The following is a 13134-nucleotide window of genomic DNA, read 5'->3' as shown; positions in this document are numbered from 1 at the left end:
CTCATAAAGAGACAGGTGGTGCCAAGGGAAGCCATGATCGTTAGGGAAACTGCCCTCAAATTAAAGGACTTAGGTTCCGAGAAAATCAGAACTAAGGGCACCACGTGACTTCCAATAGGAGAGTCGAATGCAGACTTTCACATAGTGAGCGATGATGAACAGCTCAAGTATAACGGAATAGGCAGAAATATACTCAAGGACAGTATAATGAATTTTAAAGGGGGTTATGTCATACTAAAGGGTGAGCAACACCACACAACTATGAAAACTGCTTAAGTAAACACAATCTGTCTCAAACCTAGAACAGAGATGATTGTCAAGGTGAGAATGGACAAAAGAGTGGCTGAAGGTGTAATTGAAAGGAAGGAAATTCTGCCAGGGGTATACATAGCAAGTTATTTAACGAAGGCACATTATCACAAAGTAGTAGTGAGCGTGCTTAATACAAGGGAGACCGAAGTAAATTTAGAAAGCCCTATACTCTCTATACAAGAGATCGAACCCGTGACGACTTCACAGCGAACTGAACGAAAGAAACTGAACCAGAAAACTCAAGTAAAACGTGAGAATACAAAATCTCAAGACCAAAGGATGATAGACCAGTTAAGGGTCAACCATTTGGCACCCAAAGACCGAGAAGTGGTGTATGCCATTTGTGCAGCATTTAATTGTATTTTTCACTTAGAAGGTTATAAATTAACCTATACTGATGTGTTACAACATGAGATCCACGTCAGGGAAAATCAACCTCCAATTAATGTGAGACCATACAGATTACCTGAGGATAAAGGAGGAGATTCAAAGGCGGATTGACAAAATGTTACAGAACGAAATAATCGTGCCTAGTACGAGCTCATGGTCCGCACCATTATTAATTGTCCCAAAGAAAATGGACGCTTCAAGGAAGCAAAAAATGCCGGATTTGTATTGAATTTTGAAAGCTCAATGAGGTGACGATAGGAACAGAGTTCCCGATACCTCTCATATCAGAGCTCTTAGATTCTTAAGGGAAAGCACAGTACTTTTCTACTACGGACCTAGCATCAGGGTATCATCAGGTGTTAATAAGGCCAGAGGACCGTGAGAATACGGCATTCTCACTCTTAGGGTAGCATTACGAGTACTTACGCATGCCAATGGGGCTCAAAGACGCACCTAGTACTTTATGAGGCTCATGAAGACAGCGATGTCAGACCTAAACAGTGTAAAATGTTTCATCTACATGGATGATTTTTTAATTTACGGGTACTCAATTGAGGACCACAATCAGAAATTGCGTGAAGTGCTCCACAGTCTCAAAGAACACTGGCTAATATTAGTCAGACAAGTGCGAATTTCTGCGAACAGAGGTGGCATTCCTAGTTCATGTAATCACTGAGCACGGAGTGCAACCAGATGAGCGAAAGGTCGAGCCAGTAAGGAATTTTCCTAGGCCTACAACTACGAAACAGTTGGAAGGATTTTTAGGCTTAAGCGGGTATTATCGAAGATTCATACCTGAGTTTAGTAAGATCGCAAAACCTCTGTAAGAACTCCTGAAGAACAATGTCCCTTATGTATGGACAGACAAGCAGGAGATGGCTTTCAAAATCTTGAAACAAAAGTTGACAGAAAAGCCTATATTACAATACCCAGACTTTGAAAAGCCATTCCTCGTTACTACGGATTCAAGTGGCGAAGCTTTAGGAGCCATCCTATCACAGGGAGAATTAGGGAAAGATTCACCAGTGGCATATGCGAGTAGGACTCTGAATAAAGCAGAGAAAAATTAATCAATTACGGAGAAAGAATTACTTGCAATTGTATGGGATGTGAAGTATTTTAGACCTAACCTATTCGTCCGGCATTTTACAGTAGTAACAGATCACAAGCCACTGAAATGGGTATTTAATATTCAAGACCCGTCATCAGGTTAATAAAGTTCAGGATAAAGTTAGCAGAATATGATTTCATGATAGTATACAAGACAGGTAAAACGAATAAGAATGCTGATGCATTGAGCAGAATTCACGCTGTGCCTGCAGGAGCAGTGCAAGTGGTGAGTTCAAGGGGAATTAAATCCCAAGGGACAGCTGAGACAGGTGAAACCGAAAGAGTAAATAATTAGCGGAATAATCTCGTGAACACGGAAGAAGGTCAGGAAGGGAGGTACTAACCAAAGACTTGAACTGCGAAGATGCAATAGCAGAGGAGAATGAGTCCAAGGAAGAAAGTAATTCACCTGTAAACGAGCGAAAGGACTTAACTGAGGAGGAAAAGTTAGCCATACTGCGTAATGCCCATACCTCCTTTGTAGGCGGACATCAAGGGATCACAAGAACATTAGCGCGAAATGAAGATGTTATACAGTGGCCAAATATGAAGAAGGATATAGAGGTGTTTGTCCTCTCTTGTCCTTCGTGCCAGAAAAATAAAATTACGGGTCCAGAGTTCAGAGCACCAACGGTTATAACACACACACCCAGTACGGTGTTGTGGGTCCACTTCCAGTCACGGCAGAGAAGGGATATACAGGAACATACCAGCCAGGACCAATTGTCGAAATATTTAATTGCTAATCCAATGGTTAATCAGGAAGCTGATATGGGTGATGAATGTAACAAGTATATTTGGAATCCCACTACAATTTTAACAGATATGGGAAGTAATTTCATGAGCCGAACCTTTAAGAGGTTATGTAAAATTTTGAGAATTTAAAAGGTCCATACAACGGCATTTAGGCCACAATCGAACAGAAGTAAATAACGATCACACCGTGTGATCATAAAATATTTACGCCATTTTGTGGGTAAGGATTAGAACGATTGATACGAATACTTACCAACAGCTACTTATGTGTACAATACTTCAAAACATAGCAATACTGGATTTACTCCATATGAATTAATATTCGGGTGAAAGGGTAATATACGAGGAATTTTACAGAGGAAACCAGAGCCTACTAACAATGACTACCAGAATGTAATTCAGGGCCTAACCCACAGATTACAGGAAAACCATGAGATCGCAAGAAAGACTATGATTTAAAGTAAAGAGAGAGAGAGAGAAACAGAGGTACGATAAGACATAACATGAGATAACTTTTCAAGCTGGCGACAAAGTATTACTGAGGGATAAAACCTTGAGGCAAGGCAGGTCAAAGAAGCACGAAAAAACGTACCGAGGTCCTTACGAAATAGAACAAACTGATGGTGTGAACTGTTTGTTGAAAATTAACAAGAAAGGGAAATTAATCAAGGTACATAAGAACAGGTTAAAGCTGACTACAATTCAGGCCGCAGTAGGTTACACTTCTCACTACCCCAACGGCGCTTCGGAAATAGCGATGACTGCTAGTAGGGTTAATTTAAAATACCCCGCAAAGTCACGTCCTAAATTTCATGAGAAGGAATTAGACATTCGAACCTGGTTAACCAAGCGGCCAATAAATAACTGGTGGAACGGAGAACAGTGTGTGCTATCGTAACACCCGTCAGAAAGGTTGTGGTTAGTGAGAACCCTAACCTAGATGTCAATCTCACATATGGGGAAACGAACCAAGAGTCCGACCCCATAGAATAGAATTGAACGGAGATAATAATTTAACATGCGCATATACGTCCAGAGAAGCTCCAACCTAATTAAAAAAGTGAAAACTATACCCATAATATGATGTAAGAGTAGGTCTGCTGAATAATGAATTACAATATTTGAGAGGCAGATGAATGACTTATTATCAGTCAAGTCTAACATAGCAGTACTTAGTATATAAAGACAGGCCGAAGTCCTCAGCATGGTTCGCTGTTAGTAAACACGGCATTGCCTTACCACTGATAAGAGAGTGAGTCGAACAAACTAGACTTCAGCAATTGCGTATGCAGGAGCAAAAGGACAATGACCCAACAGGGGTGAACAAGTCAGATCAAATGTATGAATTATGGTGGTGTCTGCACTTAGCAAAGCCACGTTCGGGATACAAACCCTGACATGGGAATTGTTCATTAGGGTAATACCATGTCCATACCACATGACATGGTGAACATAACCCCGCATTAGAAGTGAGTTACTATCATAGTGTTTGAAGTTCAGTAAAACATTTGTAATTGCAAATTTTGCATAAATATAGTACTCCTACAGTACAGTAGAATGGAAACTCTTCTTTACAGGTCACCCATAAGGAAACAAAGTATTGAATAATTTATATAGTAATTATGGTAATTTTTTGGAAAAAATAGTAGGGGAAGGACTGGATTTTCAGGTTAACTCCTTATGAGAAAACTCCAGGAATATATTTCAAAGATGAGGGAAACATACAATTGTCTTCTACAAAGTGGAAATTGGTCACTTATAAGTAAATTAGCAGACGCATACAACGTAATTGGGAAGAACATACAAAAAATTCAGGTGTTATGTTATCAACTACAGAGTGAATTAAACTTTACCTGCCAACACGAAATGCAGATGAAGATTAATCGTTTACAGAGGTTACAAGAATTAAGAGATACTTTAAAACAGTTTACTAAAAATACCGTAAAGAGAGAAAAGAGAGGTATATTTAATTTTATTGGCGCAATATCGAAAACGCTATTGGAACGTTAGTGACGATACCGAGCTGTATTAGAGTAAAATTTCAGAATTAGAGAGAGAACAGCTTTCAACACTTAAGCTTGCAAAGGAACAAATTACTGTCATAAGATCCACACTACAGTCAATGAATAATACCTTGCATGATTAAAATTGAATAAAAATTTAAAACAGATAAAAGGGTTTTTGGGAAACAAAACAAGTCAGTTGAGACTGAGTTCACTCAATCAGATATCGAGATTGCCATTAAACAACATTTGATAGAAATAGAAGATCTTATTTCGCAAGTGTATGATCAGTATAAAGTGATATCATCCGGGATAATGTATGCACAATTAGGGATATTTCACATCCAAATTCTAAGCCCTTTTAAGATTTTGAAAGCGTACAGGAAATTACAAGATCAGTTTCCACAAGGGATGACCCTCCCATTAGAGTTGGATATGGCTCGAGATGATTTAATTTACAAGACTGCAATTGTAAATGCATTCATAAACAAGAACATGCTGGTAAATGTAGTGGTATGCCTTTGAGCGACAAGAGAAACTTTCAGTTGTATGAAATACTTCTTTTCCCCACACTAATCAAAGACAGTGATAATAATGTAAATATTGTAAAAGAATATATTCATATCAGGGTAAAAAAAGACTTCATTATTATTGACACAGAACAGCAATTGTATACATATTTAACCAAAGAACAAGTGAGAGACTGTTAACAGGTAGATGAAATTCACAAAGTGTGTAAATCTAGGTGTGTGTTAAAATTGGTGCATGGAGAAAAAGGCTGTGTTTTAACCTTGTTGAAACGATCAACAACAATATCAAGTGTAATAAAAATATAATTAAAGTTAATGAGCTTGTATGGTTACCTGTAAGTGACAACAAATATGTATATTTGGCTTCAGAACTTACAAAGGTAACCATAGTTGGTGATGAAACACACAATGTAAACTTAGTAAATGTAGGGATAATTACAGTGTATCAACTTTGCACTATGTACGGACCAAATGGTAAGATATGATCCACAAGAAAGATGTAATCCCAGATGTTTTATTAGAATATAAATGTTGTGAACATCTTAATAGTGATATAAAATTACAAGAGGTGCCATTGCACAGTCTACTCATACATACAGATGATGTCAAGAACGCAGGTGTCAAAATAGAGGATGTGGAAAATTTAGTGTTAGAAAAGGAAAAGGAATTATATACAAAGCAGTTACATGCTGATGTAAATGTGTATAAAATCATAGTGTGGACAATAGTGACTGATAATTTTGTTGTCATGTTGTACACGCTGTCCACGTTTTTCGGGAATATTTAAGAAAAATCACTGGTTGTTGCATGAAAATTTCCTTTAAGCAGAAAATAATCTATGAGAATAGGATTAGAGAAAAGTCAAGAAAAGATGACTTAGTGGACCATTTTGAGAGACCAAGGTTATCGGGTAGTCGCCCCAGTATACGAAATTCAGAGAACATTAATGTAGTTATAATTTATTTAATGCGCACAATGTGCAAAGAATTGGTATACAAAATATTAATCATCGTTACAAAATTTCACCAGTGATTCCAATCGTTGTTTACAACTTAAAACATGGTACCTAGTAGAGTGTGCACCACATCTTGAACATACACAGTTCAAACCTGGTTCATGATAATGCTTTATATTACATAGTTTATAATAGAACCCGTGAACGGAGAACTTTGTCAGCAAGTGTCACAGTTCATATTCACCTTGAACCCACTCGCAATTTAGCATGGCATCGGTAGAGTAGAAATCTTCCCAGATGGCAGCCTTCTTCGATCGTAGGTCTCGTAGCAGATGTATATAGGGTGTTGTCGCTGGAAGTAACAACTGTAGCCTTAGCTCTTCCACATAAAATCCCTTTCTGCATAGCTCATACACGAGTCGGGAAGGAGAATATTTGGAGAGGCAAAGAGCCCGTTTCAAGTAGTTTGCCTTCAACTTCTCGATTTTATCTGTTTCATACTCAAATGTTCCCAAATGTTTTCCAAGCCATATGTTGCTATAGGGCTGATTTTTAGATGAAAGAGGGCTGTTTCTAAAGACAAGTTTCTCATATGCTTAATGTCAGATATTGCTTTCATAGATGCATTTAGACGGTCCATGAGATGGAGGGTGAAAACATTACCTTTGGTTTGAAAAATTACACCCAAGTATTTAAAATTCTTTACGGACTTAAGTTCTTGGTCTTCATAAAAGGTTCCATGAGGCCCCCTCTTCTAAACGTTATGGACACTGTTTTTCTACATTCAGTTTGAGCTCATTTTTATTTTTCTAACCTACTGTTTGGTTGAATGATTCCTGGAGTTCCTTCTCTGACGATGTTAAGGCCATATCATCAGCGTACATTAATAGTTTGACGCTTTCCTGGTTTACCAAATCCACTATGTCTGCTGTCACAATGATGAATAGTAGTGGACTTAATGGGTCTCCCTGTAATACCCCGGTTGTTTGTTAGTGCAAACACCCAGTACCCTAAGATATAGAGAAGGGTAGAGTTTAAAATAATAATGCCACACAGAGGAGGAAACCCACATCCAAGGAATGTATGAGCAAACACAAGTGGCTGACAGAAGTGTTTGCATCAAGAGGATGCAAAGCACTTCATCCCAGGCAGGAGAGGTGTCGTACTGTTCGCGACACGCCTTTCGCGTATAAATAAGTGAGCGAACGGACTTGAGCAAAATTCGAATCTGCGACCTCCAGGGTATAAAGCCTGTATTATGAAGAGTAGCAGGTATGTGAACACATGTATATATGAAGGGAAATTAGAGGAGAGTCTCTAAAGTCTGTATAATTCATAATTCTTCTTCTTCTTCTTCTTCTTCCGAATTTGGCCAACTGTGGACCGCATAGAACTTAAGGCTTGTTGGCCTTTCTTCTCTTCTCTTCCCAGAACCTTTTCATTCTCTCGCTTCGTATTTTTCTCTCCTCCTCAGAGATTATCCTCAAAAAATTTGATTTTGTTGATTATGTTTCTAAACTCTTTCCTTTTATTGATCACCTCTAGTGTAATTCCAACTTCTTCTGCATCTCTTTTGACCTCTTATACCCACTTAGTGGTGGCCTTCAATCCTGCAATGTACTTAAAGATCTTTTTGGTCAGTCTGCTTTCATCCATTCTTACTAGATGTCCGTAGAAGTTCAACCTTCGCTTCCTCATTGTGTCTGAGATCTTTTCCGTATGTTTATAAAGATCCTTGTTTTTCTTTTTTTTTTTTTTTTTTTTCCAGGTTCCATCAGTAGTTTTCTGGGGTCCCAGAATCTTCCTTAGGATCTTCCTTTCTTTCTTTTCCAGTTCTTGTAGCTCCCCTTTTTTATTCAAAATAAGACACTCTGAGGCATACAATCCTTCTGGTTTGATTACTGAATGATAGTGTCGGATTTTGGGCATGTAGGATATTGCCCGTTTGTTGTACATACTCTGGGTTAGTTTGTAGGCCAATTCTAATTTTCTGATTCTTCCTTTGATAGCCTCTTTGTCTAGCCCATTGGGTTGGATCCATTCTCCCAGGTATCTGAACTTCTCTGCCCTTTTAATCTTCCCATACTTTATCTCCATGTACTTCTCATTTCGGTGCCTATACTCCATATACTCCGTCTTTCCATAAGAAACTTTAAGACCTGTTTTTCCGGCGATTTCATGCAGTTTCTCTATCATCTTTATAGCGTCTTCTCGATTTTTAGCTAAGACGGCGAGGTCATCGGCAAAAGCTAGACATTTATTTTCCAAGTTCTGGCCTTCTCTTCCAAGGTGTATTCCTCTTACCCTTCCGATTTCAGAGCTTCTTCCCAAGTTTTCATTATTTTCTCCAAGACTAGCTTGAAGAGGATCGGGGACAGTCCATCTCCTTGCCTGACCCCTGTCTTGATTTCGAACGGGTCAGATATATCACCGAGGAACTTGACTTTCGAGATGGTATCCATCAGGGTTTGTTTAACGAGTTCTCTAGTTTTCTTGTCAATTCCAAACTCCTCTAGGACTTTAAATAAGGTTTGTCTGTCTATTGAGTCATATGCTTTTGTGAAATCAATAAAAAGATGACTACGGTGTTCTGACTCCTTATTGCTCTTGTTCGCAGTATACTTTTGAGGTTGAAAATTTGTTCTGCGCACGACCTTCCTTTTCGGAAACCAGCTTGGTATTCTCCAATGAGGTGGTCAGTCTGTTCCTGAACTCTGTTTAGTAGAACTTTAGAGAATATCTTATAAGCAATTGACAGTAAAGAGATCCCTCTGTAGTTGTTTGGGTCTGTTCGGTTACCTTTCTTGTGAAGTGGATGTATAAGCGCACATTTCCAGTCTGCAGGGATCTTCCCAGTTTTCCATATATCTTCTATACAGCGATGAATTGCTTCCGCTGTGATTTCTCCTCCAATCTTCCACATTTCTGCCACTGCGACATCTTCACCTGGCGCTTTGTTATCCTTAAGCTCTTTATAATTAATAATTAATAATAATAATAATAATAATACTAATACTAATAATAATAATAATAATAATAATAATAATAATAATAATAATAATAATAATAATAATGGGAATAATAGAAATAATATTTGAAAGAAAGAATCAGAACATTCTATGTTGCGTTGAAACTTGTAAGCAAGAGTAGTGACTCAATCTTACGAAAGGCATTGTGCAAAACTAAATGCGCATTTCTTCTGGAAATGTATGATGTCCTGTGTAAGGGACATATGGACAGCTTCCAAGCTTTTCTAGAATGTCGTGTAATTGCAACGTGTCGGGGAGGTTCCATGCTAAGGAACCAATCAAAGAACAGTGAGACTGTGACGTGTACGAGTGACTAAGGGTAGTGATGTGCTGGTCAGTGGAGTGTTCTCTAAGAAATAGAACAAACTATATAAGTTAGTAACTCGTAAACAACTAGGCTTTCTGACTCGGAGTTTTGACTGTGTTGGCCGGAGGCCCTGTCGCCCAGCCGACATAGTTAGATGGCCAGGGAGAACTGTTAAGGGTGCTGGTATAGCTTGAGTAGAGTCTCAAGTATGTAGTTAAAGTGTTAGCAAGATAGAGGAACAATAGGCTCTTGAACTGAGTGTTATTCATTGGCGAACGATCACAGGGGTTTTCCACAACAGTAGTCACTTGGGTGTTGGAATATAATCAATATAAACCAGCAATCATTCTTATATGGGAAAGTTTTGCATCGCTGTTGAAGTAATGGGTTCCAGAGACCCCAGCACAGAAGAAAGAAGAAAAGGAGAGAAGACCTCACCTGTCCGGGAGATTGGCTCCATCCCGTAGATTAGTATTCAACCAGTGAACATATATATTCTTGTGTGTAGTATAAAGACTTAAAAAGACTTACAGAAAGACCTGAAGTTAAAAGAGAGAGAATTCAGAGTTAATGGTGTCAGAACAGTAAAGGTTTGTGTAAAAATTGTATATATTTAGGTATAATCAAGGATCATAGAATATAAGTGAATTCAATTTTTGCTCATCTGACTATACACTCCCAAGTCCTCAGCCTGCCCTATCCGTAGGATATGACAACCCAGGTAGCAACCGGCCGGGACTCCCAGGTGTGTGTACAGAAGAGAGATTTGTAAATAGACTGGTCATTAGTGTAGCCATTCAAAACTGGTTAGAATTGTTTGTGTTTAAATATGTGTGTGTGCATTTATTGGGCCATCCTGAAATAAATTAGAGTAGTGAAACAGATGGAGTCATGTTCATAACAATATTTTACAGCATATTTTTGCCCTCCCTAATGCAAACCTCAGTTGAGAAGGTAATGAATATGAAATGAATAACGGTGAATGAAACTGGGTAAGGAAGTGGAAGGAATCTGCTGTGGCTTATGAATAGAACAGGAACTGTTCCAGCATTTGCTTGGGAGTGCAAAGGGAAACCATTAAAGAAGAAATGCTCCAGACAGCTGACGGTGCCTTCTTGTCATAAATAAGCACACACTGTCCCTTTTAAACCCACGTTAAATGCATTTCTAGTCTTTCTATCCGTATAAACTACAATTTTCCTGAAAGTGCAGAATTCAGGCTTGCAAAAACCAAAAATGCCAATTTTAGCCCAAAAATCTCAGCGATCAGTTGATGTCTAATTTGACAATTTCTATGGACAAAAGGCTCATGCACTGATTCTTCTGTGAATCCCCCATCTACTTGTATTAATTAATACTATTTCTCACCGAAAGATTCATTGCAGTTTCTACCGAGGTTCAAAATTTTAAAGAAGTTCTAAAATAAAAAAAGAGAATAGCTTCTACTTATCTATTTCTTACATATAAGTAAAACGACTTCACTTGAGTAAGGAATACAAGATACAAATTCAATGATGATAGAATAAAACAGAAGACTCTTATCTATTAACATTTTTCTGTAAAACAGCAGAAGGCAAAAGTAAGGTTGCACATCATCTCTCAGATATAGTTCTCTAAGGCAATAAGGGGAAAACAACAGCAGAATGCACTAAGACCAGATTCACTTACCTCATATCATTAATATACTGTAACTCAAATCAAGCTCTCTGGCTGAATGGTCAGTATCGAAACTCTGGTTAAGAGGGTCCAGAATTCAATTCCCAAGTAGGCCGGGATTGTAATTGCAGCTGGTTAATGCCTCTGATTTTGGGGACTGGGTGTTTGTGTTTGACCTAACACACGTTTTCATACATATGCAAATTTCCAAATTTCACAGAAATACATAATAGTTGAATACATACTTCCAAACAGAGTTGGCATCAGGAAGAGCTTCTGGCCAAAACCAACGTGACACAGATCGCACCCGCAACCACACCAGGGTGTGGAAAAAGAAGATAAAGAAGAAATCATGACTGTTAACTAAACTGAAGAAATACTCACCATCCTTTTTTTAATTTCTTCCTTCTTCTGTTCAAGGAATTGTCCAGGAATTCCACTCACTGAATCTTGTGCTGACAGTAGGAGTTCCCACAATTCTGACATAAAAAGACGAGCATTTTTGCCATTCAAGAAACCTGTCAGGTTGATCTGCATCTTCTTTGGGTCTGGGTGCTGTATAAAAACACACAGGTGGGAAGAAAACCCATGTTTAGAAATCAGTTCATCACAGACAGATATATACATACATATTTATTTAGACCAGTTCAGGACCAGCCCAACTTAACAAGGAAATGAATGGAACTCGGATCCTGTCAGTAAAGAAGTATATTTTTTCCCCAATCACTTCCTTAGCCTACTGCTACCATTACAATCCCATGCAAGGCTGAAAAACATAATTGCTCAACATATAGTAAGATATAATGAACATATGGTATATAGCTTTACAAAGAAACATAACAGAAACCTGCTATCAAAAGTGTAAACACTGTAATAAAGAATTTTAGAAAAAAGTAGGATATCAATGGGAGTGTCCTTTGTTAAACAAAATTCATATACACTGACTGACAGTGACAATGCAACACCAAGGAGGAGTGGTTCGAAAGGGATGAAAGTTGGGGAAAAAACAGAGACGGCACGGACGAATAATTGATGTTTATTTCAAACCGATATGCAGGTTACACAATGCGCACGGCATCGACTCAGTAGGATGTAGGACCACCGCGAGCGGCGATGCACGCAGAAACACGTCGAGGTACAGAGTCAATAAGAGTGCGGATGGTGTCCTGAGGGATGGTTCTCCATTCTCTGTCAACCATTTGCCACAGTTGGTCGTCCGTACGAGGCTGGGGCAGAGTTTGCAAACGGCGTCCAATGAGATCCCACACGTGTTCGATTGGTGAGAGATCCGGAGAGTACGCTGGCCACGGAAGCATCTGTACACCTCGTAGAGCCTGTTGGGAGATGCGAGCAGTGTGTGGGCGGGCATTATCCTGCTGAAACAGAGCATTGGGCAGCCCCTGAAGGTACGGGAGTGCCACCGGCCGCAGCACATGCTGCACGTAGCGGTGGGCATTTAACGTGCCTTGAATACGCACTAGAGGTGACGTGGAATCATACGCAATAGCGCCCCAAACCATGATGCCGCGTTGTCTAGCGGTAGGGCGCTCCACAGTTACTGCCGGATTTGACCTTTCTCCACGCCGACGCCACACTCGTCTGCGGTGACTATCACTGACAGAACAGAAGCGTGACTCATCGGAGAACACGACGTTCCGCCATTCCCTCATCCAAGTCGCTCTAGCCCGGCACCATGCCAGGCGTGCACGTCTATGCTGTGGAGTCAATGGTAGTCTTCTGAGCGGACGCCGGGAGTGCAGGCCTCCTTCAACCAATCGACAGGAAATTGTTCTGGTCGATATTGGAACAGCCAGGGTGTCTTGCACATGCTGAAGAATGGCGGTTGACGTGGCGTGCGGGGCTGCCACCGCTTGGCGGCGGATGCGCCGATCCTCGCGTGCTGACGTCACTCGGGCTGCGCCTGGACCCCTCGCACGTGCCACATGTCCCTGCGCCAACCATCTTCGCCACAGGCGCTGCACCGTGGACACATCCCTATGGGTATCGGCTGCGATTTGACGAAGCGACCAACCTGCCCTTCTCAGCCCGATCACCATACCCCTCGTAAAGTCGTCTGTCTGCTGGA

The 13134-nt window shown here is 39.9% G+C and overlaps 1 protein-coding gene across 3 annotated transcripts in view; it reads right to left on the bottom strand.

Annotated features, from left to right (window-relative positions):
* Positions 1-13134, bottom strand: part of Srrm1 (Serine-arginine repetitive matrix 1) — a 638713-nt gene that overhangs the window by 458264 nt on the left and 167315 nt on the right. For all 3 annotated transcript variants that reach the window (XM_067135198.2, XM_067135197.2, XM_067135199.2), the window contains exon 4: positions 11433-11603. In XM_067135198.2, the coding sequence (XP_066991299.2) occupies positions 11433-11603 (171 nt within the window). The remainder of the gene's footprint in view (positions 1-11432; positions 11604-13134) is intronic.

This window comes from Anabrus simplex, chromosome 1 (genome assembly GCF_040414725.1).
Source record: "Anabrus simplex isolate iqAnaSimp1 chromosome 1, ASM4041472v1, whole genome shotgun sequence".
Taxonomy (NCBI): domain Eukaryota; kingdom Metazoa; phylum Arthropoda; class Insecta; order Orthoptera; family Tettigoniidae; genus Anabrus; species Anabrus simplex.
Note: the sequence above shows the minus strand (reverse complement) of the source record. Positions and strands in the feature narration are given on the sequence as shown.